At 43.4% G+C, this 25779-nt stretch overlaps 1 protein-coding gene and 1 long non-coding RNA gene across 7 annotated transcripts in view; both read right to left on the bottom strand.

Annotated features, from left to right (window-relative positions):
* asph (aspartate beta-hydroxylase) overlaps nt 1-25779 on the bottom strand; it is a 35353-nt gene continuing 9574 nt past the window's right edge. Inside the window, exons 2-13 of one of the 6 annotated variants that reach the window (XM_079348405.1) lie at nt 24678-24842; nt 20335-20379; nt 18831-18899; nt 10885-10962; nt 8766-8846; nt 8457-8539; nt 5796-5879; nt 5183-5614; nt 4888-5113; nt 4070-4111; nt 3160-3207; nt 1-2171 (exon numbers count right to left, since the gene is read on the bottom strand). In XM_079348405.1, the coding sequence (XP_079204531.1) occupies nt 2164-2171; nt 3160-3207; nt 4070-4111; nt 4888-5113; nt 5183-5614; nt 5796-5879; nt 8457-8539; nt 8766-8846; nt 10885-10962; nt 18831-18899; nt 20335-20379; nt 24678-24842 (1361 nt within the window). In that variant the 3' untranslated portion in view covers nt 1-2163. Of the gene's footprint in view, nt 2172-3159; nt 3208-4069; nt 4112-4887; nt 5615-5788; nt 5880-8456; nt 8540-8765; nt 8847-10884; nt 10963-18830; nt 18900-20334; nt 20380-24677; nt 24843-25779 lie in introns of all 6 variants that reach the window. The other 5 variants (XM_079348406.1, XM_079348403.1, XM_079348402.1 and 2 more) reach the window with 5 other exon arrangements.
* LOC306826884 lies at nt 11069-13721 on the bottom strand. The gene is made up of 3 exons (XR_013779540.1): nt 13325-13721; nt 13098-13290; nt 11069-12611 (listed from the first exon to the last, which is right to left on the bottom strand). It is a non-coding gene; the product is annotated as an uncharacterized lncRNA (long non-coding RNA).

The raw sequence follows: 25779 nt of genomic DNA, 5'->3' as shown, positions 1-25779 counted from the left end.
TTTGTTGTCCCAAACCTTTTATTGCGGGCAGCAACAGATTGTTTACAGAAAACTGTGTCACTTCATAACTGCTTTACACAATCCATGGCTACTTCACAATAATTTAATCAATAGCATCTAGAGGACAGCTGGGCTCTGCTGCAGACACCACTGTGAGGCGATGTCTCTGTGCACGTCCGTGTGCTGCACAGTTTACTGACACCTCCTTTGTTAGGGAGAAAATCTGTCCATTTCCAAAGCATGTAAATGACTTCTGATCCAACATTAGTAAGGAAGAAAATAAACATCTGTATCAGTGGGTTACGCAGCTGTTTCAGTGGTATTGCTCTTTCCTTTGAATTCTTGGAGAATTAGGTTGTTTTGTGAAAGAGCAGCAGCCTGTCCCAAACAACTCACGACTTCGTAAAAAGCTGTAAAGAAAGTTTTTCTTTTTTTTTATTTAACCAAGTCCTTTTTAAAAATGTTCCTTTTAAAAATCTAGACCTCTTTCTTGGTAAAGATTGTAATCTTAAAAAGGTTGTACAGTTCACATTGACTTACAAAGTGTAAAGAAGTAGAAAAGACCAGCAATCGTTATAGAAAAAAAACAGACAGGACGAGTGCGCAGCGTCGCTCCCAACGGCTGCGTTACAGTTCACGTCTAAATGATCGCTTTTTAAAACACGAGGAATGTTTCCCCCTCATCTCTCTTCCACTAACTGTAGTGTTTGGACTGAAATCCTTCAAAGTCAGATCTACTCGTCGTTGTGTCGTTGAGAATCAACAGTGTAGCAACAACTGTTTGTAGTGTCGTGTGGAAACGCGTGTGTGGGGTTTAGCTTGTGCACAAATCTCCAGCAGCTGTCCAATAACAGTGAGAAGGGATTTGGCTTCATTTAAGTCCTGTGATAGAAAGATGGGCAGGAGAGGCCCGGTGCCGATCCAGAGAGCAAACGACACCGAGGCCTTTTCTGGGGTCACAAACACGAGAGAGGGGGAAAGCAAGTCGACGCCACGTTTCCCTTTACGACAATAAAACGAGTCCACGGTTCAGGCTGAGCAGTCGAGTTTCACGCTGACCGACACGAGTAAGGAAGCGTCGTGGGTTTAACCCCCTGTTAGCCAGAGCGGACACATGTTCTGAAGCTACCGTTAAACTAAGTGGACTCTGGATAAGAAAGGGTTAAAGCGCTGCTCGCCGGGTCTGGATTCACGTAGCGCTGGTTTGTTTGAAAGAGACTCTTTCCACCCCGAGTGTTCATGGTGCCCTCAGTTACATCACAGTTTAAACACCGAGCCGAGCTTCAAGTGAAACACGGCTCAAACTTATTTGCTAGTTTTAGATGGTCATGATATCTGAAACTAAGAAAACAAACAAACAGCTAGGATCTACAAAAGACAAACACACAGAGGTAAAGATGAAAACAAAACAAAAACAAATTAAAAAAAACTCGACATGATGTCTACGGCTCACAGAGGGATCGATTAGAAAATAAAGATTTAACAACACACACACACACACGAGCTCGCTCATGGAGGGAAACAGGAGGAACACACACACACACACACCATACTCCTGGAGTATACACACACTGAGTGGTAAATAACCTGGTAGGCTGAGGAGGAGTGAAGCAGAGGGGAGACATCAGGACAGCTTTGCATAGTGAGCAGAAACAAACTAAAGGTCCACCATCATCTTCTTCGCTCCCTCACAGGCGACGACACCTCGACTGTTGTTTCCAGCTCAATTCCCTTTTTGTGGCTCCGAGCCTCCACAGAGCTGAAGCAGCTTGATGTGGGCTCAGTTAACTCGAACGTCAAAGTTCAAGACAGACGTCACATCTCAGCTGTCCCAGACGCAACACTGTGATAGGTCGGCTGCCACGCAAAGACTCGACACCTTCTCAGAGTTCATTCTGAACCTAAAAACTAAAGTGGACAGACAAAACAAAGGAGGAGTACGTCTGTAAACAATTCATCCATCGTCTCATTCATTCATACAAACAGGAAGTTCAAAGAGGTGGGGTGGGTGGGGGTGGGGGGGGCAGAGGCGAGTGTGGTCATAGTGACTCATTCGTTTCTCTGGAGATGGAGAGGTGCACCGTTGTTCTGAGCATGCTCAGATGGTGCCGATGCAACTTCAGTGGGTCCCTGCTCCGTCACCACAACGACTGCCAACGTCCTCTACGTTTCTAGGAGAACAACAAACAGGATATGACATCATCATGAACAACATCAACTATGAAAGGAAGGGATGTTTTTAATACAACACACATCTGCTCGTCTGTTGTCTTCACCGACAGGTGAAACCAGAGGAGGAAGAATCAAACGTTTTCAGCCCGCTGTGAAGGGAGAACCATGTGTGATGAAGACTTTAAACTCTTCATCTTCTGTTAGTGCACAGAAGAGGCTCCTCTCCTGTTTCGCTCAGCTGAACAGCCAATCAGAGAGTCCTCTCACCAGCCAATTAAAAGACCAACGGGTAGCAGCGGACCGACGGCGTGCTTGGTGTGCCCGGGCCTTCGTACAGGTCTAGTGCTACATACATGAATACTGATGATTTATTAGATGACTGAAAGCAAAAAGAGAACGTGAAGTCAAAGTTTGAGAAATGTCCCTGGAGGGCTGTTTTTTAAAGCCGGACGTTGAGAGGAAGAGGTTTTATGAACGTTTGGTTTAATTCATTTCTACTGGGTTTAAATTAATCATGTGTGAGCTAAACGTTCACACAGTTCTTTATCTGACTGGAACATTCAAAAGCAGGAGGACAAATCAAACGCTGCATCATCACGTCCTGATTTAAAGAAGAAAAGTGTTCAGTCAAAGTAAAGCTCACTGATGCAGCTTACTGTGCAGAGGCTGCTGCTGTGAGGAAAGTTCAAGAAAAAGAGTTCTCCATGATCAAGACCAGAGATAATGAGTGCAGCTGATTATCACACTGCACCTCTAAACACCTCTGAATTACATAAGGACTCACAAGTCTTCACATGTGCTCCACCAATCAGGGTTTCCAATGCCGCAGTAACACTTTGAAGAAGGTGTGTTATTTTGCTGCAGGATATTTTGATTTAAAGACTTCTGCAGGTTTGATCAAACTCACACAGGATGGTCAGAGTACTTCAGGGAACCAAAGAAAAACGGATTTTTTTTTTTATGTCTTCATGAAGTGGGTTCACTTACCTGTGGGCTCTTCCTGATTCTGTTCCACTGTCTCCACGAACTCTGCAGCTGTGAAGAGAAACAAAGAGATCCAGATAAGAGAACAAGGTCTCACATGTCCAGTGTCCCCCTTTAGTGGGAATAGATATAAACCACGTATGTTTGAAATGCATCACTGTCCAGTCATCCACCTCGTCAAAGAAAAGTATTGATAAGGACTTTTCATGGTTAGAGTCTCAATAACGATAGCATTTAAAATGTTTTTTTAAAAAGCCCAACCCCGTCCCTGACGCCGAGGCGGCCCCAGGATTCAGCTGGTGGAGTCGCTGTAAGGAACAGAGCCCGAGCGATTCATCAGCCTGCCGCTAACATCATACCAGTGACGCTCAGTATCACCTGTTTCTAATGTCGATATGCACTGATATTAAGAGATTCATTCAGCAGTCAGATAGCATTTCATTTGCGCGTCATTAGATGACTCTAGCAGTTCTCTGTCACCAGCAGAGGGCGCTGTACGGACTACAACAATCATGGTGCACTAGACGCATGGGCCCTGGATTTAACATCCTGTCCCCAGCACTAACACACTGAAGCTCACACTCTGACTCAGGTGTGGGAAGTTCAAAGTTATGTTATTGTGTCACATGCTCATTTCTAGCATCAGATAAGAAGTCGAACTAAACACACCACATGATCAGATGACAATGACAAAACATTTTGGATGAATGCATTGATGTGCATGTCATATCTGTGAACACCGGGGACGTGGGCTATGTATGTAATACTGCAGACAGTCAGCAGGGGGAGTGCCAAATGTCTGTCCACCTGTGTGCACAGTCACACAGGGGGGCTTGTAGTAAACGATGAGATTATAGTTCAACCTGTTGTCTCAAATAACGTCCTTATCATCTGTTTGTCTGTCTGGACCCACCTTCTTCTGCTGCCTCCTCTTCCTCCTGCACTTCTTCATTTTCTGTTAAAAACAACAAAAAAACATTTTAAACCATAAATTACAATCGATCAACATCACATGTATCTAACCTGAAACATCTGTAATGAGCGCTGGATGATGAATCCTCAGCAGCTGGTAAACGTCGTCTAACAGCAGACTGAAGGAGTAGGGTTTATAACAGCTCTGGGTGACTGTGAGGCCTCCAGCAGAGATCAACGCCATGTGTAGTCTTAAACCTAGCTTACACTTCTGCGTCGCGTCGACACCGTAGCTACGCAGTCCAAGTGGACCCTTACGTGGACTCTACGCAGTGGCCCTACGCGCACCTCCAAAACAATCCTGACTACGCGTCGACGTGAACTGCAAGGACTGTGATTGGTCCGCTCAGAACGTCATTTCCGGCACTTACTTTTCTGGTCACAAGAGAAATATTAAAAGGCTGTTTAGACCGAAGAATATCGGCCCATTGACATTTGAAAGTAGCGAAAATGAATTTCTTCATCCAGGTTCCTCAGTGGGCTAACAAGTATGTTGAATTCACCCGTTTTCAGCCTCGATTGGTTTAGTTGTCAGACAGCTCGGCGCGGCCCCCTAGTGGCTTGGCTGTGAATTGCAGAGCAACGCGTTCCCTCGACGCAGAACTATGAATGCTCAACGACTGCGTTGGGTCTACACCGACGCAGAAGGATGAACTCGGCTTCACCTGCTCATTGCTTCATGTTCAAAGCTTAGTCTTCAGACATAATCAACAGTGACACTGACAAGATGACCCTCTCCATCTTCCAATTTGTTTTTACCTTCTGCTGTTTCCTCTTCCACTGAGGTGGCTGCTTCCTCCTGTACAGCTGAATCTTCAGCAGGTTCAGTTTCCTCTTCCTCTTCAGCTGCTTCCTCCGATGTAGCTGCCTCCACTACCTCCTCAACCACTTCTTCTAAGGGTGCTGCCTCTTCCTCTGCAGGTTCCTCTGAAGGAGCAGCCTCCTCCTCTTCGGCAACTTCGACAGCCTCTTCAGCAGGAGCAGCCTCCTCTTCCTCAGCTGGTTCCTCTTCAGCAGGGGCAGCCTCCTCTTCCTCAGCTTGTTCCTCCACAGCCTCCTCTTCCTCAGCTGGTTCCTCCACAGCCTCTTCAGCAGGGGCAGCCTCCTCTTCCTCAGCTGGTTCCTCCACAGCAGGAGCAGCCTCCTCTTCCTCAGCTGGTTCCTCCACAGCGTCCTCTTCCTCAGCTGGTTCCTCCACTGCCTCCTCTTCCTCAGCTGGTTCCTCCACAGCTTCCTCTGCAGGAGCAGCCTCCTCTTCCTCAGCAGCCTCCTCTTCCTCAGCAGCCTCCTCCACAGCCTCCTCTGCAGTAGCAGCCTCCTCGATAGCTTCTTCTGTTGGAGCAGCCTCCTCTGCAACAACAGTCTCTATGACTGAGGCCACCTCCTCAAATGCCGCCTCAACCTCCTCCGCTGCCTCCTCAGCAGCTTCCTCCTCGGTAAATTCTTCAGCCGCTAGCTCCTCCTCTTCCTCCTCGACTGGAGCTGCCTGCATCAAACCACATTAAACAGTTCATTAAGGAGTTTAAAGTTTATTTCACAAATTACATCAAGGGAGTCAAGGATAACATTTTCAAATCTTTTTTGTGTTGAGAGATCTGAGGTTCTCTTAACTGAAGGAAGACCAATCATATCCGAGATAAAGAAAACAACTATGATTAACTACATACCTCCTCTGCAGCCTCGTCGCTGGGCATTTCCTCTTCCTCAGCTGCAGGTTCCTCTGCTAGCACCTCTGGATCCTCCTCAATAATCTGAATGAAAAAATCCAATTATGTTCAAACCTTTGGATTTGATCAAGGAAGGACTTTTCTGTTTATCATTTAACCCATTCAGATCCACAGGTACTTTATGGTTTATAGTCCCAGCTGATTTAAGAACCAGTTCATTGAGATTTGAAATGACCCCAAAAAACCTCCACCAATGGCATGGCGAGGACCCAAACTGTGCCCTCTGCCCAAATCCAGCAAATCTCAAACACATCCTGACTGGTTATAAGACCGGCCTCACTACACCTGTGGCGGCTGTGGCTCAGTTGGTAGAGTCGTCGCCCCTCTCCTCAATCGGAAGGTTGAGGGTTCGATCCCCAGCTCCTGCGAGCAACATGTCCGATGTGTCCTTGGGCAAGACACTTAACCCCAAATTGCTCCCCCTGCTGCGTCTGGGGCGTATGAATGTGCGTGAATGAATAGATACTGGATGGGCCACATATCCAGCCCATCAGTGTGAATGGGTGTGAATGGGTAGGTGTGATGGGTAGGTGTAAAAGCGCTTTGAGTAGTCGGAAGACTAGAAAAGCGCTATACAAGCTCAAGTCCATTTACCATTTACACCTGGAGGCACAACCAGGTCCTCAGGGATCTGGCAGCAGCTCTTGAGAACAAGAGGATTACAACAAACGCCTTGCCTCTGAGAGCAACCAACTCCATCATGGCCTCAACTTTCATCCAGAGGGACAGAAAAAGCCCAACCATCCCCCTACTAAACCGGAAGTTGGACAACGAGCCATGGCCGGGACTGGAAGATGCTCGTCAATATTGACTAGCAACTAATCTTTCCACCTAGGATTGCAGCCACCTTAGGCTTGGTTCTCTGGTCTTGTTACTTGGCCAGACTTGGTACTTTGGTTCCCAACACTGAGGTCTGTCTACATCACAGAGCTTACAGTCCCATGGGAGAATTTAGCAGAAGAGGCCTATGAGCGCAAGAAATTGTGCTACACAGAACTGGCAGCAGACGCTCAACAAGGAGGATGGAAAGTCTATCCAGTTGAAGTAGGATGCAGAGGTTTCGTGGCTTCTTCCACCATCAGGCTGCTAAAAGACCTTGGCATCCATGGACAAGCTCTGCGACAGACAGATCAGTCTCTGAGGCCGAAAGAAGCAGCCAATGGATCTGGATCAAGTGGATGGATCCTTGCTGGACCCCCGCCCCCCGAGAAACCCAGTTCCCAACCCTCCAGGAGGAGGGTGAATAAGGTATGCCTGACTCAAGGAAGAGAACTTCCCCTGCCTTGCATCGTCCCATGAGCTGCACCATTTAAAGGCCTGGGCAATTCTCATGATCGGGCATGGGACACAAGCTTAGGTTTGATCACCCTGTAGCTGGCCACCTTTGATGAGGGTGTCTCGTAGGCCAAAAAAGCCTATGACCCAAAGGTACAGGGAGACTTAGGGGTCTCTGTCTTGTGGGTCCCTGACCCTTTCCTTACAAGTCCCTGAACATTTCCTTATAAGTCCCTGACCTTTTTCCTATGGATCTCTGATCCTTTCGTTATGAGTGCCTGATTCTTCTTAGGGGTCCCTGACTCTTCTTAGGGGTCCCTGACCCTTTCCATGTGAGTCCCTAACTTTAATCCTATGGGTCCAAGGCCACGACTTGCTTTATTGATAAGAATGGTTGTTTCTTACCCCTTTTTTTATTTTTAGTCAAGGTCAGTACCCATTTGTGTGTCTGTAAAGCACTTGGGTCAACTGAAGCTGTTTTTAAATGTGCCATACAAAAAAAACTTGACTCAATGTTTACCTGACCCGTCCTCCGTCTTTTGGTGTTGAAAGGCCGAAACACCAGCAGATTCTGATTATGTGTCCCGAAATTCTTTCCCACGTCTGAGTTCTCACGCCACTTTCAACATCAAGACAAACCTCATGTGTATTACTGTATTTACCATCACGTCCCGTGAAAATAACGCGTTAATTTTTTTAACGCATTTAATCACAGTTTGCACCATAAACAGCGCAGAACTGTTTGCTATGTGCTAGCTTATTAATAGCTTCGTGCTAACTTTTCGATAGCTTCGCCACAAGTACAGACAAGTGCGTGCAGCCTCAACTCGAACAATGACTGGCTTCAGGGCCAACATTAGTAACTCAACGTCTGATAAACTTACAAATTCACTCGCTACATTGGTTGCTCTGGACTGTAGACCACTATCAGTGGTAGAAGATAAGGGGTTAGAAAATGTGCTATATATAGATGGCAACGTTTAATCCAGCTTTCCAATATCCAAATATTGACTTGAAATACAATTAATTAGAAAGCCCCGAGTTAATTAGTTAACATTTTTTCATCAAGTCCCTCCCCTATGGACAACATTTCTTCAGTAGAAGTTGCTGTTTAAATGTTCCATTAAAGAGACTTCTAAAGCACACTGAAAGATTTCAAACAATGCAATGCTCAAAAGGTGAAATACAAAGATTGAGAGATGAAACAGTAAAACAGATGAATGACAAGGACAAAATGGCACAGCACACAGATTCCATTCACCCATAGAACCACAGTCCTGACTCATAATCCCACCACAGAAGGATCAAAAACATCTTTGTACAAACCTCAGGAGTCTCCACAGGTTCTGGCTCAGCTTCAGGTTCAGGTTCAGGTTCCTCTGGCTCAGCTGCTACCTCAGGTTCAGGCTCTGGACAAAGAAGCATAGAGGTTCATCTCCAGTAAAAAACAACAGTACAGCTTAATTATATAAGACCGTGTCTGATGCAGTTTATGCTGACATTCTCTTCTTAACATCTTTAACTACATCTTCACTATTGTTTGCATACTAACACCTTCGCTGGCCGTGTTTCAGTCTGTTTAATGAAAACCACCACTACACAATTATCAAAGCAGTAACACACATGAATACACACCTGGTGGTGTTGAAGCTATGTCCTCGGTTACAGCAGCTTCCAGCACCTCTTCGACAAGCACAGCCTCAGGTTCCATAATCGCTGAGACGAGAGGAAGATGAACAACTTAACCTTAAACCTTTGTGTGGGCGTCCACATAGCGCTAAATGTGAATCCTGCATTCATTCTTTGAACGAATGAATCAAGCTGTGGACTAATGTGTTTTGGTATTTGCCTTGCTTCAACTTTGTGTGATTTTGTGTCAACTTTAACCAAAAGTTGCACTGAAGAATAAAACAGTTGTCCACTTACACAAACTGAAGCAGTTTTAAAAAAGTTTGGCCTCGGTATCAAATGTTTAGTTAGACACAATGTGACAAGTAAAACATTAAAACCACTTTTTAATTTGTTGCCTGCAACACATTTCAGAAGGACTTGGAACAGATGAGTAACATGATCAGAAACAAAAGAGCCCCCTGAAGAAAGTGAGACTTTATACAGTTAAAATTATGAAGACTCGAGATGACGTGAAAATCTGGAGAAACCTTTGTGCCAACGGCAGGAACCAGGGATACAATCCTGGATGGGGAGAGTCATTCTGGCTGGGACAGTACTTTTTTTCCTTTTTGAATGATTTATTTTTTGGCCTTTTACGCCTTTATTAGATATAGACAGGGGACAGAGTCAGAAATCAGGCAGAGAGTCCGTGATCTTCAGGCTGTATTAAAAAAAACTGAATTCTGCATGGAAATGGAAACACGTCCATAAACTTATCAACGAATGCTTTCTGAAGCTCTACGAGTACTTGAAGCAGATACAGGAACGTTGGCACCTTCTCTGGGCCTGGGGTCAGAAAAGTCTGTGGCTCAGTGGTAGTGTAAATTCCCTCTGAACTGCTAGTTTGGGGGTTCGATACCAAGCCTCTGTAGATGTCAATGTGCCCTTTGGTCTGACACTGAACCTCAAAATCGTAAATGCTCTGAAGACCAGAAAGCACAATGCAAGCTCAAGTCCATTTGCAAAGTGGGAAACCTGTCCTGAGGTCTGACAAGCTGTGCACCAAATTCTCAGGGCTAAAGAGTAAAAGAAGAATCTGGAGTGTAATCAGTGCACAGTTCAAAGTCTAGTACCAGTGATGTATGGCGGTTTGCTTCAGTGCACATAGTGCAAGTATCCTGCACGTTTGTGATTGCCTGATTAATGCTTCACCTACATGGAGCAACATGTGCTGCCAAACAAAATTTTTTTGTTTCGTACACATTTAAATATTAAATAAATAAAGGAGAGCCAGAACTGTTGAACATTTGGGCTCAGTTGCACCAACACTGCTGATGCCTGGTCTTAAGCTAAGTCAGTCCTATCTTGGTATCCAAAGTCCAAACTGACCGTCACACTGGTTGCACAACTATAAGCCTTCTCCTCATCATAAATATATTACACATGGTCCAAAGGAGGAGTAAAAGCCAAGACTGATACTACAGCAACAACAGACACTCCAACTACGCAACCAAACTGTTGATGGAGCGCCTGATCTCAAGACTTTACGCTTTGATCCGTTTGAACTAATTGAAGAGTTAACAGGACTTAATGTTTGTGTCGGACCGCAAATCAGCACTCAAACCAACACCGACTGTACTGAAGCCGTCCATGGGGCTGCTGGGTTTAAATCAGCCTGTTTGTATGGGCATTATTTACTTACACACAAAATCTTAGATTTCTGCAGAACAGAGCGGTTTTCTTACTCGTGTAACGGACAGAAAAAAAAAAGGTAAATGTGATCATCAAGACCAAGACTGGTCTATGTTGAGACTGACTCGGGGGTTAAAACCAGGCTCAAGTTAATGATGCAAGCGGCCCCTGAAGCCCAACTTCAACAAGGATAGGAAAACATTTTACTGTCAAAATCACAGAAATTGTTCTCACTAATAAAGTGATGAACGTGACCTGTCCCAACCTTTTAGAAATGTGTTGCTGGCGTTAAGTGGACAATTATTTTCCCAAACCTTTCGACTTTCTGCATGTTATTTGTTGTCAGAATACTACTTTTAAGTTTCAATGTTTTTCCAACCATCCTTCTGTTATGATGACACTGGAGGGAACCTCTGCATGTAAACGAGTGCATTTCAAAGATGAGTGGTACCTTCAGGTGTTGGTTCAGGCGTCTCCACGGGGGCAGCTTCACGACGAGAAGTGACGACAACAGCCTTCTCTTTCAGTCCTATATGAGATGATGCACAAGTTGATGGCAAGAAATGTGTGTCGTGTAGTAAACGCACAGGTCATGAACATGTTGGAGACTGCAGCAGTCCTTAATCCAGCACAGATTAAGTAGTACTAGCCCATAGACGAGCTTTAGAGCTATCACAGAGATTATAGAGGTGCACTGTGCATCTTCACAAGGCCCTGTAAGAAAAACTGTCATGATAACATGAAATACAAAATAATCAAAGTTTCCAGCTAACAACATGAAAACAGGCGTGGGTGTTCTTTTGCTGACTTACAGGTTTCTTATTGGTAGTTTCTGAACAGCTGATAAAACCATAGATATTGTTTATTGTTATTATGATCCATTTTTTTTGGTTTACCTTCCAAGTATACAAGATCTGTTAAAACCAGACCAAATCCCACATGCTAAAAAAAAACAGCACTTAGACAGAACAGGACACTTTATTGACACAGATCACATTTAAGCTGTTTGCCACAAAAACGATGACATTAAGAAACAAACCGATGCGCATGAAAGTAAACAGTAATACGTTTGAACACTAAAAGTTCTCTTTACCAACCATGTAGTTTGAATACTACCCTTCCATTACTCTAATAATCCTTCATTTTCAAACCCGTCTCCCTCTCCATTAAAAGACTCAATTAAACTCCACTCATCGTTTAATTTATTTTTTCGGTATGAAGAAGCAACAAAGATCTGCATGAGCTCCCGTTGAAGGATTCAAAGTCTGATGACGAGCATGTTGGCCCAAACAGTCTCTCGTCCTTTAACATGCGCAGATCCTTTTTGCTTCTTTAAACCTTTTGGTTTCTGGATCCAGCCCCCACTCGGGGATGTGCTGGTCTTTTTGTTTTAGGTCGATTCAGCCTCTTTTGCTGGTAGGACGTGGATGCAAGATAGGTGGAAAAAACAGAACTATTGCAGTATGTTGAATACATGTGAAATCCACTTTGCAAAGAGAAAGGAAGAGAAAGTTTGACAGCTCAATGAGGTGAGAAAAGAGACGAGAAGAAGCCGAAAAACACTTGAACTAAAAAGATTAAAAAGGCAGAAAATAGTTCACCAGAAAATCTGAATTTAAATATTTAATGAATAGAAACCGTTATGGTACCAAAGTAATGCTAAACACCTGACGCTCAGGTTGAAAATAATAATACCATACCTGATTACATCTTAGTTCTTTTTCTCTTTACTTTTCTTCCTTTTTTCTTTGGCGGACTCCGACACCTTCTCTCTATCTTCCTTCATTTCTTTCTTTCCCTCTCCCTCCAACTTCTCCTCTTTCTCTCCTACGTTCTTCGGCTTCGTGTCCTCCACCTTGCTCACGTCTTCCTTTTCGTCATCCACTTGGTTTGTTTTTTCCTTCCTCAGTTTCTCCAGAGCCTTCTCCATTTCTTCCTTTTCTATCTTCTCCTCTTCCTCTTTCAGTCTGGCGGCCACTCTCTCCTTCACCTTGCTTGATATTTCCTTCCTGCCCAGCTCCAGCTCCTTCTCCTCCTCTTCTTTGGCCAGAATCTGTCTGACCTCAGCCAGAGCCAACTTGGCAAGTTTCTTGGCCTCCACACGTTCATGGATGATGGTCAGCTGTTGCTTCAAAGCCTCTCGCAGCTTCCAGCCCACATCTTTGGTTGGAGATGGTTCTGAGATGAATGAGCAACAACACTGTTTGGTGTTTTAACCACTTGTAATGGCGAGTTATTATAGGACGGGTAGATCATGCGAAAACTCAATCTGTTATTGGGCAGCACCAAACATCAGGCAGGCATGTATGTGGATGAATCGGGAGCATATTTATCCACAGTTCAAGCTCCATGCCATCATCAGACCAGACTGAGTAATCTACACTTAAACTGGTTTAAAACTACATTAAACAGGATTTACACCAACTTCTAAAAATAAAAAACCCTGAAGCTCATGTTTCAGACAACTTTAACTATTCTATCAAACACATTAGGCCAAGAACGATTTCAATCAGATCAACGCAGTCCAAGCAGGTTAATAACAACAAAACCACAAAGATTTGATTATGCAAAATAAGCCAAAATCATTGGAGGAGGAGCCAGGAGTTCTAATTAGTCCAACCCTCACTGCAACACACATTCATGCAAATGACTGCATGATGATACCTGTCTTAGGTCCTGTCCTGGGGGAGTCTCCAGGTTTTTCATCTGATGTTGCACACAAACGAGACAAAAGTTACAACACTGCTCGGATTCTCAGTCATTGTTACAAACGCTGAATCGATTATTTCCACTCATGAAGTGACCGTGCCACCCACACAGTCGTTCACTTATAGGGTCCAATATCAGCTCCAGTTCACTCAAAACCAGTCATTACACCAGCAGGTCAACACAAAGCACCGAGCTCATTGAAGCTGAAATGAAACACCCTGAGCGTTAGTGGCAGAAGCTGCTCCTCCTGACTTCGAGGAGATCTGAGCTTATAGATCAAAGGAGATGAAACCAAGCTGAAGGTCTGCTATAAACCCATCTTACAGTCGCCTGTTTGATAGCACACCTTGACAAGCACAGGTGAAACCATTTAAACTCAACGCAGTCAGAAAGCAAAGCAACAGAAAACCTGGGCCTGGCTCATGTTCAGACGTAATGAGAGACACCTGAGCTCATTCTGAGAGTCCTCATGCCAACACAGCATTCAAATATGGACTCAGCTAATCGACACTCATGTGCAATGATAGATTGATTTAAAGCCTTTATCAAAATCTAATATGCATATCAGGTAAGTGACAGTTTCCAACCAATCACAACAACCAGCCCGCGAATATCATGGAACTTGTATTACAGCTGAAGGCATTATATACTCTTAATGTGCGTTTAAAGATAATCTGCTTTTTTTTTTTTTTAAATGCATTTTTCTACTTTTCAAGTCGTGTGCATCTTAATACAAAATTCGTCTTTGATCATTCACTCTTCAATAAAGAGACCAAGCTGGTTTCTCTCAGAGCAGGAAGAGCCTGTTTTCAAATCAGGTGTCATCCATGCATTTCATACCACTAACAAGTTGAACACAAACGAGTCAACAAACACACCCACACAAAAAACACCCCTGGACAAATGTGCAAGTCAACAGACCTGCTCTGGGTTTCAGGTCTCTGCTTGGAGCACCAATCAACGATCACATGTCAAAACCTGCACACAATGAATGTGTGCTGAATGAACCGAGCATGCCTTCAGTGACCTTTTCTCTCAGCTCAGATTCAACACGGACACAAAACTTACATTTCCCACAGTCACAAAACCAAAATCAATGAATGTTTAAGGCGGATGACTACTGTAGCTGTGTGACACGGGTGTGTTGCTTGGATATCTTATATATGCATGTGCAGTTTAAGCACCAACAACAACAAAAAAACTACTTACGCCAAGTTAACGTTCGACAAATGAGCTCATGTCTGAAGTTTCTGGAGCGATTTGCATTGTTCACCTCAGAAATGCAGTCATGTGGACTCAGTATAGAAGGAAGGAAAACGCTTCAAGTCTGTTTGTCAGCATGCTAAACATGTGCTAAGATGCTAACAGCACACAGAACAAGCAGAGCAGTGTTGGAGACACGTTCAAGCCAAACAACAGTGAGGTATGTTGGGATCTTTGGACATCTCTGGTTGAGGTCGAGGTGAGAAAAAGGGGGATTGGTTACATAAATTACAACTTCCTGAAGGAACTCACTCATTGTAATGGGTGGCTAAACAGTTTTACCTCGATCCCCATTTCAAGTAGCCAATAAGCTCATCGCAAAATCCGCTTGCCAGTTACTAACTGGGCTGTATGACACGAGCACAAAAAAATAAAAATAAAACTTAGCTTGAAACTACGAGCTTAAATTCAGAAGAAATATCAGAAAGGGGAAAATCATGTCTTTTATTTTACACATTAATTCTTAGAACAATTCTACATTATTGTGTGACATCACAGAGTTGATATTGGAATCATTTGTTTGTGGAGTTGTCACTCGTCATTTCACTTGTTCCATATTTAAACAGCTTTACTGAAGCTCAACTTTTGGAATTAAGGAAAACGTACACGACCCTGTGAGTGTCATCAAGTTAGTACACATGGCCATCTGTACGGTCCAATCAGAGGCTTGGACTCATGGACAGGTAATGAAACATATCACAGTGCTAACAGCTATGGGAACAGAAAATTAGCCGTCAAGGTTTAAATGATAGTAAACATGTTTTGTACCCTTGTGCTAAAGAGGCTCGTCACCATCTGTGACCATTCTGGATACAAAACGCCTCTTCAAAAGTCTTCATTGAAAGTGGAGAAAGATCCATGAGAAAGGATATCGGGCTCTTTCTCATGCTTTAAAACAAAAGTACAACTTTTCTAACAGGATGAGCCGGAGTCCGACACATCTGAACCAGCGGTGAAGAATGATTATCGATGTGAGGCATGTAATTATTCTTTCCACTTGAGATCCATTGCAAATTCATTTTGTGCATATTTACACACTTATCCTCATCAAGGTACAGTCCACTTGTTATCACCAGTTATACAGTTCAACACAATAATAGCTGTAGGCTTCAATTTGACAGAGGATTCCAAAAGTAAGAAATGGTGCTCTTTATCCTCAGTCTAGTGTAAATATATTCCATGTAGCTATAGGAAAAGACAAAGTGCAAATCATCGGAGCAGTTTGTGTTATTCAATGTTGTTGGCTTTTCCCCACTTTGTGCTAAAAATGATGGTAGAAAAGACTCTACAAAAGGTTTAAAGACAGTATTTCTAAAGTGTTCCTGAGTTTCTTGTCCATACAACCATGTGTCCATTTAAGTACAGGAAGTGACATCATGGAAAACTTCTCAAAGGATATCTCTGTCCGAGTATTCGGTTGAAACAAGACTGCAGTTCGATGTGAAGGTGGAGTCCAGTAGGTAAAGACTGGGATGGATTAACCACATAACACAACGTCAGACAGGAGATATTCAAACCTCGAGCTCCCGGCTCCGTTAAGTTTCCGATCTCAGCCAAAGAACGCAGTAAACCTGTAAAAAGTGTTCCCAGCACGTGAGCTTTGGCTGTTGGATTTATAGGCATCTGAAGGAAATTTGGATGCAGCGGTTGTCTTGTGCTTATTGGTTCTGTAGGCCGACTATGACTATCGTCTGGCCCTTCGATCCGTCATCTTTGGCGTCTCTTCTTCTGACCATTTCCTCATCTTCGTCCTCCTCGTCCTCCTCCCGTGCCTCCAGGTCTCCTCCTGAGTAACTACGCTCGTCCTCCTCCAAGGACTCCAGGGGGTTTATCAGACCGTACAGGAATGTGAAGAAACCGTTCAACCAATCAGTTCCGCTCTCCTCCACTTCTTCTAACCAATCCAGAACCTCCGATTCACTCTGACCATCGCCCTTACTGGTCAGGCCTACGCAAACAAGAGGGGATGAGGGATGGAGGGAGGCGAGGGTGGATGAATGGGGAGGTTGGGAGCACGATGTTTGGAACAGTGCGGAGAAAGGATGTGGGAAAAATTCAAGGCGGCAGGAAGAAGGGTAGAATATGATGGAGAAAATAAAGATGTGATGAAACAGGGTTGAGAGCAGAAGGGAAAGAAATAAGAGGAGAAGGTAAGAGAAGTTTAAGCGTAGGTTAGGCAGCGAGGGAACTACTCAGGCTTTTACATCGTCTACATGTGATAACAAATACATCGTGCCGTCCTGGGCAACATCAGCAAATCTGTCATTTCATATAACAGTGTCACACTGGATCATGTTGTCACTGACTATAAACCCACTACAGAGTTCAGCTCACACTTCATATGCAGACAGCCCTCGACTGATTCCCTTTCTAATATATGTAAAGAAGAAAGGCTGAAAACATTATGGTTTGTTCTGTTGTTTAAGTTGCTGCACTGCCCATCGTGAACACCCATGTGTTTTATACAGAAACATACCTGACCACTGAAAGGAGTGTAAATCTTTAGTTTCATCAGGTTACAGGATTTACTGTCATATAGGAGAGCGACAGAATGACAGAGAGAGAGAGAGAGGCTCACCCTCGCTGACATCATCAACGTTAATAAACATTTCTGATTTCTCTCTCCCTTCATTGGACGACGTTAAAGTTTGGATCCAAGGAAAACAACCTTTTTGAAAGCTTTATGGTTTGGCTTTTTGTGGTTTTTATCAGAGATACAGTGAATAGAGTCTGAACAGGGACAGAGTGAGAGAGGGTAAGGTGATGAAGGAAAGAAGCCGCATGTCATCCCGAAGACCTCCACATGCAGGCGCGCGATTCAACCACCAGGAGGCCGGCCTCTCAACTATCGTTTGTTTGAATATATCATTTCTATAAAAATTCACTTTAACCAACTTTTTATCTTAGCCCTGCAGCCCTGAGTAACACTAACTTACACTGTATAAAATGTACTAATGCATGTTCTCTCCAGGTCACGGGACTTTTCACTCAACACTTCAAGCTTCATTAAATGCTAGCTCCAGGCTATCATAGGCTAGCATAGGCGTTCGGCAGCCTATAGATTTAAATTATGTAAATTACTCCTACAGCTAAAACAGGTTAGGTGAGTAACTTTTAAATGTGAGGTTTGCTGTGCTCTCCCATGTAGCCGCAATGCATTGTGGGGAAGTTTAAGTATGACAGGTGAACTCAATGATCATGCTCAAATATGATGGCCAATCTGGTGTACGCCTTGATATTTACTGCTCACACAAAACCACCCAATCTAAATTCATAGCGTGTGACATCTTGGTTTGTGTGAACGTTCGGCCCAGACGACAACAATCTGCTTAGTTTATTAAACTACTTCATCCATGAGTTGCAGAGATGATGACAGGCCCAGGATCAACCCCCTCATATACCAGATGTCAAAAACACACCAAGCAGAGAAACTCAAACACACACTACTGTCTGCTGGTTTCAGCTCAAAGGTTGCTCCCTTACCGATGGCAGCATCAGAGACGCCTCTAATAATCTAATAACACTTTTACCAATCATGTACTTTAACTTGGAGGCCTAGAAACTGATTAAGGTTTAATGTAGAAGTTCACTCAGCGTGCAGCTGCAGGTCACTGCTGAGTTGGAGGGATTACATCAGTCAGTATGAAGCCTTTCAGACAAACGTCTCCACTAATGAAAAAAGTGAGAGTCGTCACGTGCAACTTTCTAAATAAAGTCAATGCTCTCACTAACCGGACATAAGAATAGATGACTGAAAGAGGCTACGCAGGTCATCTTCTCATCTATGGATATGTAAGGATGGAAGGTTACTGGTTTCCAGTGAGATTCTCTCACCATTTATTCTACAAAATGAGACTAAAGACAAATGAATGATAAAGTTCCCCGTCTTCTTGTAGTATTGTCACACAGTTTTTGTCTCGTCTGTTCTCTTCTCAACTCAATTTTTAAATCTGCAGCTGCTGACGTCACCGTGTTATTGAGACTCGAGATAACTGAGTCAAGCAGAGAAATAAGGTAGACTTTATTATTAACCCTAGTGAAACAGGGTAACTTATTCCTTTTGTTTTGGATTGAAAAATGTACAGAGCTGGAACAAACTCACACACCATGCTACAGTAAGACTAGCATCAGTGGGAAAGGAGTCAGCTCTACAACTGTAAGTCATGCAAAAGAAACCCAAACTGCCATTCAATTAAAATATGAGAAAAAACACATGTATGATTCTGTGACATTGGTCGCCTGCAGAAAGGTCGACTCTTTCAGATCTGTTGTGACAGACTCGGGAGTCAGAGGATGAGACAACCTGTTAATAATAATCAAGTGAAGTCTCATCATCAGTGACTCATGAACACAATGCTTTACTTTCTGCAAGCAACTAATATCAACCACTGACATGAGCTGGAAATTAGAGGTAGATTAACTTGCCTAGCAGAACTTTAGCATCCTCGACATCAAAATCACCATCGCCATCTGTGTCGTATGCCACCAGTTTACCTACAGCAGCAACAAACACATGAAGGCTTAGTGTTTCACAGGACACCCATCATTGTACATTTACATGCATCGTTTCATGTCACAGACAGGTGAAGAAATGCACCAAGCTTGAGGATGACCGCTCACTAATTACCAAATATTATTATGTCTTTGAATGAGGAAACTAATCTCTAATCCAAACGTATGGATTATGCTCTTTATTATTATTATTTTTTTTTTAAAAGGGCAGGTTGTCCAGAAGCTTGGTGACTGGAGCTGTTCTCAACACGTTTGTGTTCATAGGTGTGCGGTAGGTTCACAATGCGTAAGAATTGGTCGAGTAGATAACCTGACATGGTGTTCATGGTCTTTCAGGTGAACGTGTAAGATCACACTGAGCGAGAACATTAAGCTGCTGTTGAGCTAAAACTGTTCTTTGTCCAACTACATCAGGTGAGAACATCCCGACCAAGACTAAAAACCAGACGCAGCCGTGAACACAGGAGCTCCAGAAGAAACAAAGTGATGAGGTTGATGCTGTGAGAAAGCTTTGTGAAGTCTCAGGTGAGTCGTGAAGGTCTGGACAAACAGAGCCTATGGTCTGCTGTGGTCAATAACGCGCATGGATGAAAACTACCTCTTAAAGGAACAACTTGGAAGTGGTGGAAAAAAAGCAACAGACTCAGCTAAAGGACGCTCGAATGAGAATATCTGACTACTGCGTGTCGTTCCTTATATTCATGGAATCAAGTGAAGAGAATTACAGAAAAGTTAACGAAGCAGTTTCATGTCCTGCATGGACATCGTTAGCTCGCTGCGTCTATGAATGCAGGACCACGACCTCCTGCTGGCTCCTGACATCAGCTCAGCCACACTTCACCTGACGCATGTGATCAGGGAGCTGGTTTAGTTTTAGCAAAGAGTTCAGTCGTGTTCTCATGTTGAAGAGAGCTTCAATATGCTTTCACTTCCAGAAGAATCTTAAGATCTACAGTGTCTGAAAGTATCTACTTGACCAATTCAAAGGGAGTGAACACACTGTTTTATTACACAAACATGTATGAACAGATAGAACGGGGCACAGGTTAAAAGACGGGCTACAATGGGGGACAGAGAGGGAGGGGGGGGGGGGGGGGGGGGGGTTGCAGGTTGCAATGAGCTCACCTGGAGGAGCTTTACAGGAATCTCTACCTGTAAGTAATGTGTCTGTTATTTACTCCAACACGTGAGCTTCATTTAGAATCAGGCTGCTGGGAACTAAAGTGGGCCAAATGGATGAGATGGAGGGAAGACTGGAGCCCTGGATCTCAAGCATTTCACAAACACTTTAGTTCAAGACAAGGGTCTTTAGTTTCAGATTTCATGGCTCAAAGAAAATAGGGGAGGGGGGGGGGGCTTAAACGACACAAGAAGAAAACATCTATGATGTAAGACAAATATTCCCAGTGATTTTTACCTTGCAAGGCCTCAGACAGGTTAATTTGTAAGCCTTTAGCCTTGTCTGCATGCAAACACAAAACAAACAAATGACATCATTATTCATCCATTAAGAGAAGACACATTTAGAGATCATTGTTCAACTGTTTTCATTTCAGGTGTCAGAAAAGTGGTGCTTTGATCCTAGACAGACATGCATGTAACGGGAGCGTGCACTGAAGAAGAAGATGAGGAGGAGGAGGTTGGACTTTTGGTTCACATACACAGAGAGAAAAAAACAACACAAGTGAGCTCCATCTTGGTTCATAAAATGCAACTGTTCGAAAAAGTGTAAAACACGTAATTATCAAAAAAAACAAAACAGAGGTAAAGGATGAACGTTATTCTTTAAAAGTGACGTCGTCTGAAGCCTTCACTCGATCTGAGACACATCTATGTTCCTAACAGATCCATGGGTGTTACTAAGAGATCCACGAGTGTTACTAACAGATCCACGTGTGTTACTAACAGATCTACGTGTTACTAACAGATCCACGTGTGTTACTAACAGATCCATGTGTGTTACTAACAGATCCACGTGTTACTAAGAGATCCACATGTTACTAAAAGATCCACGTGTTACTAACAGATCCACGTGTGTTACCAACAGATCCATGTGTTACTAAGAGATCCACATGTTACTAAAAGATCCACGTGTTACTAACAGATCCACGTGTGTTACCAACAGATCTACGTGTTACTAACAGATCCACGTGTTACTAACAGATCTACGTGTTACTAACAGATCCACGTGTTACAAACAGATCCATGTGTGTTACTAACAGATCCATGTGTGTTACTAACAGATCCACGTGTGTTACTAACAGATCCACGTGTGTTACTAACAGATCCATGTGTGTTACTTACAGTGTGTTACCAACAGATCCACGTGTTACTAAGAGATCCACATGTTACTAAGAGATCCACATGTTACTAAAAGATCCACGTGTGTTACTAACAGATCCACGTGTGTGACTAACAGATCCACGTGTGTTACTAACAGATCCACGTGTTACTAAGAGATCCACGTGTGTTACTAAGAGATCCACGTGTGTTACTAACAGATCCACGTGTGTTACTAACAGATCCACGTGTGTTACTAACAGATCCACGTGTGTTACTGACAGATCTACGTGTGTTACTAACAGATCCACGTGTTACTAACAGATCTACGTGTTACAAACAGATCCATGTGTTACTAACAGATCTACGTGTTACAAACAGATCCATGTGTGTTACTAACAGATCCACGTGTTACTAACAGATCTACGTGTTACTAACAGATCCACGTGTTACTAACAGATCTACGTGTTACAAACAGATCCATGTGTTACAAACAGATCCATGTGTTACTAACAGATCTACGTGTTACAAACAGATCCATGTGTGTTACTAACAGATCCACGTGTTACTAACAGATCTACGTGTTACTAACAGATCCACGTGTGTTACTAACAGATCCACGTGTTACTAACAGATCTACGTGTTACTAACAGATCCACGTGTTACTAACAGATCTACGTGTTACTAACAGATCTACGTGTTACTAACAGATCTACGTGTTACTAACAGATCCACGTGTTACTAACAGATCTACGTGTTACAAACAGATCCATGTGTGTTACTAACAGATCTACATGTGTTACTAACAGATCCACATGTTACTAAGAGATCCACATGTTACTAAAAGATCCACGTGTGTTACTAACAGATCCACGTGTGTTACTAACAGATCCACGTGTGTGACTAACAGATCCACGTGTGTTACTAACAGTGTGTTACCAACAGATCCACGTGTTACTAAGAGATCCACATGTTACTAAAAGATCCACGTGTGTTACTAACAGATTCACGTGTGTGACTAACAGATCCACATGTGTTACTAACAGATCCACGTGTGTTACTAACAGATCTATGTGTGTTACTGACAGATCCACGTGTGTTACTAACAGATCCAGGTGTGTTACTAACAGATCCATGTTTGTTACTAACAGATCCACGTGTGTTACTAACAGATCCAAGTGTGTTACTAAAAGATCCACGTGTGTTACTAACAGATCCACGTGTTACTAAGAGATCCACGTGTGTTACTAACAGATCCACGTGTTACTAAGAGATCCACGTGTGTTACTAACAGATCCATGTGTGTTACTAACAGATCCACGTGTTACTAAGAGATCCACGTGTGTTACTAACAGATCCACGTGTGTTACTAACAGATCCACGTGTGTTACAAACAGGTCCACGTGTGTTACGTCCACGTGTGTTTCTAACAGATCCACGTGTGTTACTGAGAGATCCACGTGTGTTACTAACAGTGTGTTACTAACAGATCCACGTGTGTTACTAACAGTGTGTTACTAACAGATCTACGTGTGTTACTAAGAGATCCACGTGTGTTACTAACAGTGTGTTACTAACAGATCCACGTGTGTTACTAAGAGATCCACGTGTGTTACTAACAGTGTGTTACTAACAGATCCACGTGTGTTACTAACAGATCCACGTGTGTTACTAAGAGATCCACGTGTGTTACTAACAGTGTGTTACTAACAGATCCACGTGTGTTACTAACAGATCCACGTGTGTTACTAAGAGATCCACGTGTGTTACTAACAGTGTGTTACTAACAGATCCACGTGTGTTACTAACAGATCCACGTGTTACTAACAGATCCACGTGTGTTACAAACAGGTCCACGTGTGTTACGTCCACGTGTGTTTCTAACAGATCCACGTGTGTTACTGAGAGATCCACGTGTGTTACTAACAGTGTGTTACTAACAGATCCACGTGTTACTAACAGATCCATGTGTGTTACTAACAGATCCACGTGTGTTACTAACAGATCCACGTGTGTTACTAACAGATCCACGTGTGTTACTAACAGTGTGTTACTAACAGATCCACGTGTGTTACTAACAGATCCACGTGTTACTAACAGATCCACGTGTGTTACAAACAGGTCCACGTGTGTTACGTCCACGTGTGTTTCTAACAGATCCACGTGTGTTACTGAGAGATCCACGTGTGTTACTAACAGTGTGTTACTAACAGATCCACGTGTTACTAACAGATCCATGTGTGTTACTAACAGATCCACGTGTGTTACTAACAGATCCACGTGTGTTACTAACAGATCCACGTGTGTTACTAACAGTGTGTTACTAACAGATCCACGTGTGTTACTAACAGATCCACGTGTTACTGACAGATCCACGTGTGTTACTAACAGATCCACGTGTGTTACTAACAGATCCACGTGTGTTACTAACAGTGTGTTACTAACAGATCCACGTGTGTTACTAACAGATCCACGTGTGTTACTAACAGATCCACGTGTGTTACTAACAGATCCACGTGTGTTACTGACAGATCCACGTGTTACTAACAGATCCACGTGTGTTACCAAGAGATCCACGTGTGTTACCAAGAGATCCACGTGTTACTAACAGGTCCACGTGCGTTACTAACAGATCCACGTGTGTTACTAACAGATCCACGTGTGTTACTAACAGATCTACGTGTTACTAAGAGATCCACGTGTGTTACTAAGAGATCCACATGTTGCTAACAGATCCACGTGTGTTACTAACAGATCCACGTGTGTTACTAACAGATCCACGTGTGTTACTAACAGGTCCACGTGTGTTACTAACAGATCCACGTGTGTTACTAACAGATCCACGTGTGTTACTAGCAGGTCCACGCGTGTTACTAGCAGGTCCACGCGTGTTACTAGCAGGTCCACGCGTGTTACTAACAGGTCCACGTGTGTTATTGGAGGTATTGTGCAGAGAAACAAAGACTTGACAGGTGAAGACGTCCTCACAGGTAGCTAACCAATCAAACTGCCCTGATCCTTCAGGCTGACAGCAGAGCAGATTGTTATCTCAGGTTATTCAATGATTCCTATTAATCCAGTGCTGAGGTCATGTCCACCTGTTCTGTTATGCAGATGAGGAGTGTCACTAGAAACACTCTGCACACTAAAGTCTTTAATAATCACATCGATCATGACGAGGGGATGAAGGGAGGGGGAGTCGGTGAATCTGTCGAACGCTGCGTCTTCTGTTGATGACTGATTTTTAAACTATGTTTCCACCATTTGAAGGTGAGACTTAGTAAATAATTATGAGCATGAGAGTTAGGTTGATGTCAGTTTATGACTTTAAACTAGAGTTCATGTTCAATATTATGGTTTGATAGTTTGTGAACATTTAAAAGCAAGTGGAGATACAAACTTGTAAGCGGAACGTCTCTGAGGAGGGAGGAAAAGAATTCAGTGATTTATTCAGTCAGTGTGTGTCGCACGTATACTCACCGAGGACTCCCTGATAGTCCACCAGGTCAAAATACACCACAGCTACTGAGGTCCAGACCCCCAGCAGGGCGAGCACGATGAACCAGGTGAAGAAGCTGCCACTGCCGCTGGACCCCGAGTCCGCCTTCTTCCCATTCTTATTGGCCGATTGGGCTTTAGTAGCATCTGAAACACAGGACGAGAGTCAGTGAGAAACGTCTCTGATCATCAACCTTTTTACACACAAACACATGCAGCACACGTGCTCCCTATGTGACCATAAAGAGCTCCGAGTGAGAGCTTCACTTGCTGTAACAGAGAGACTACAGGAGCGTTCAAACATCCAGGCCCCGTCCTCGAGTCAGAGCTCCAGCCTTCATATCAGTACATTCTGCTGCTCACACTCAGACTTGTTGTGGACTTTCCACAAGAGGAGAGACTGGATCTCACTGATTTCAGCCTTTTGGATCGACAGCTGTGGGGGCTGATAGCAGTTTCAGTAAACAACTATTTAGAGCAGGGGGGTTCAAAGTACGGCCCGGGGACCATTTGCGGCCCTTGAGGGGATTTTTTGCGGCCCCCGAGAATCAGAATTTTAGCCCGAGGCCTCATTCAGATGTTATTTTTCATGTTAGTGTGGACTAAAAATTTTTCACAAAATAGAAAATGATCAGGACAAACAGCTTGGACTATTTTCCATTTTTTTTGTTGAACTATGAAAATGAACCTTTGCATAATTTTTGCAAACAAGCAAAAACAAGACTTTCTCACTGTTACTGTGGATTTACATTAATTTTAATGAATAGAAAAAGATTCTTACAATATTTAGAACAAAAAAAAACATTCTAACGCGAGAATTTTGACCCACAAGAAAAAAGTTTGGACACGAGTGAGAGTTGGTTTCCTCTTCATTCGTTAGAGCTGAACCTCTCGTTGACTTTGATTCATTTGATATTTTCTTTAACTATAGAATAACATGAAGTACCAACAACGTACGAGTTTGCATTTTACACTTTGATTGTAGGACTCAGGTTACACACAGTGCGTGTCCTTAACCCTCAGGACACGGACAGAGGGGACAGAGACAAACCACATCCAGCAGGCTATTCCTGGGCTGCGATGG

The sequence above is a fragment of the Symphodus melops genome (assembly GCF_947650265.1).
Source record: "Symphodus melops genome assembly, chromosome: 7".
Lineage (NCBI taxonomy): Eukaryota > Metazoa > Chordata > Actinopteri > Labriformes > Labridae > Symphodus > Symphodus melops.
This window is presented reverse-complemented; position numbering and strand designations above follow the sequence as displayed.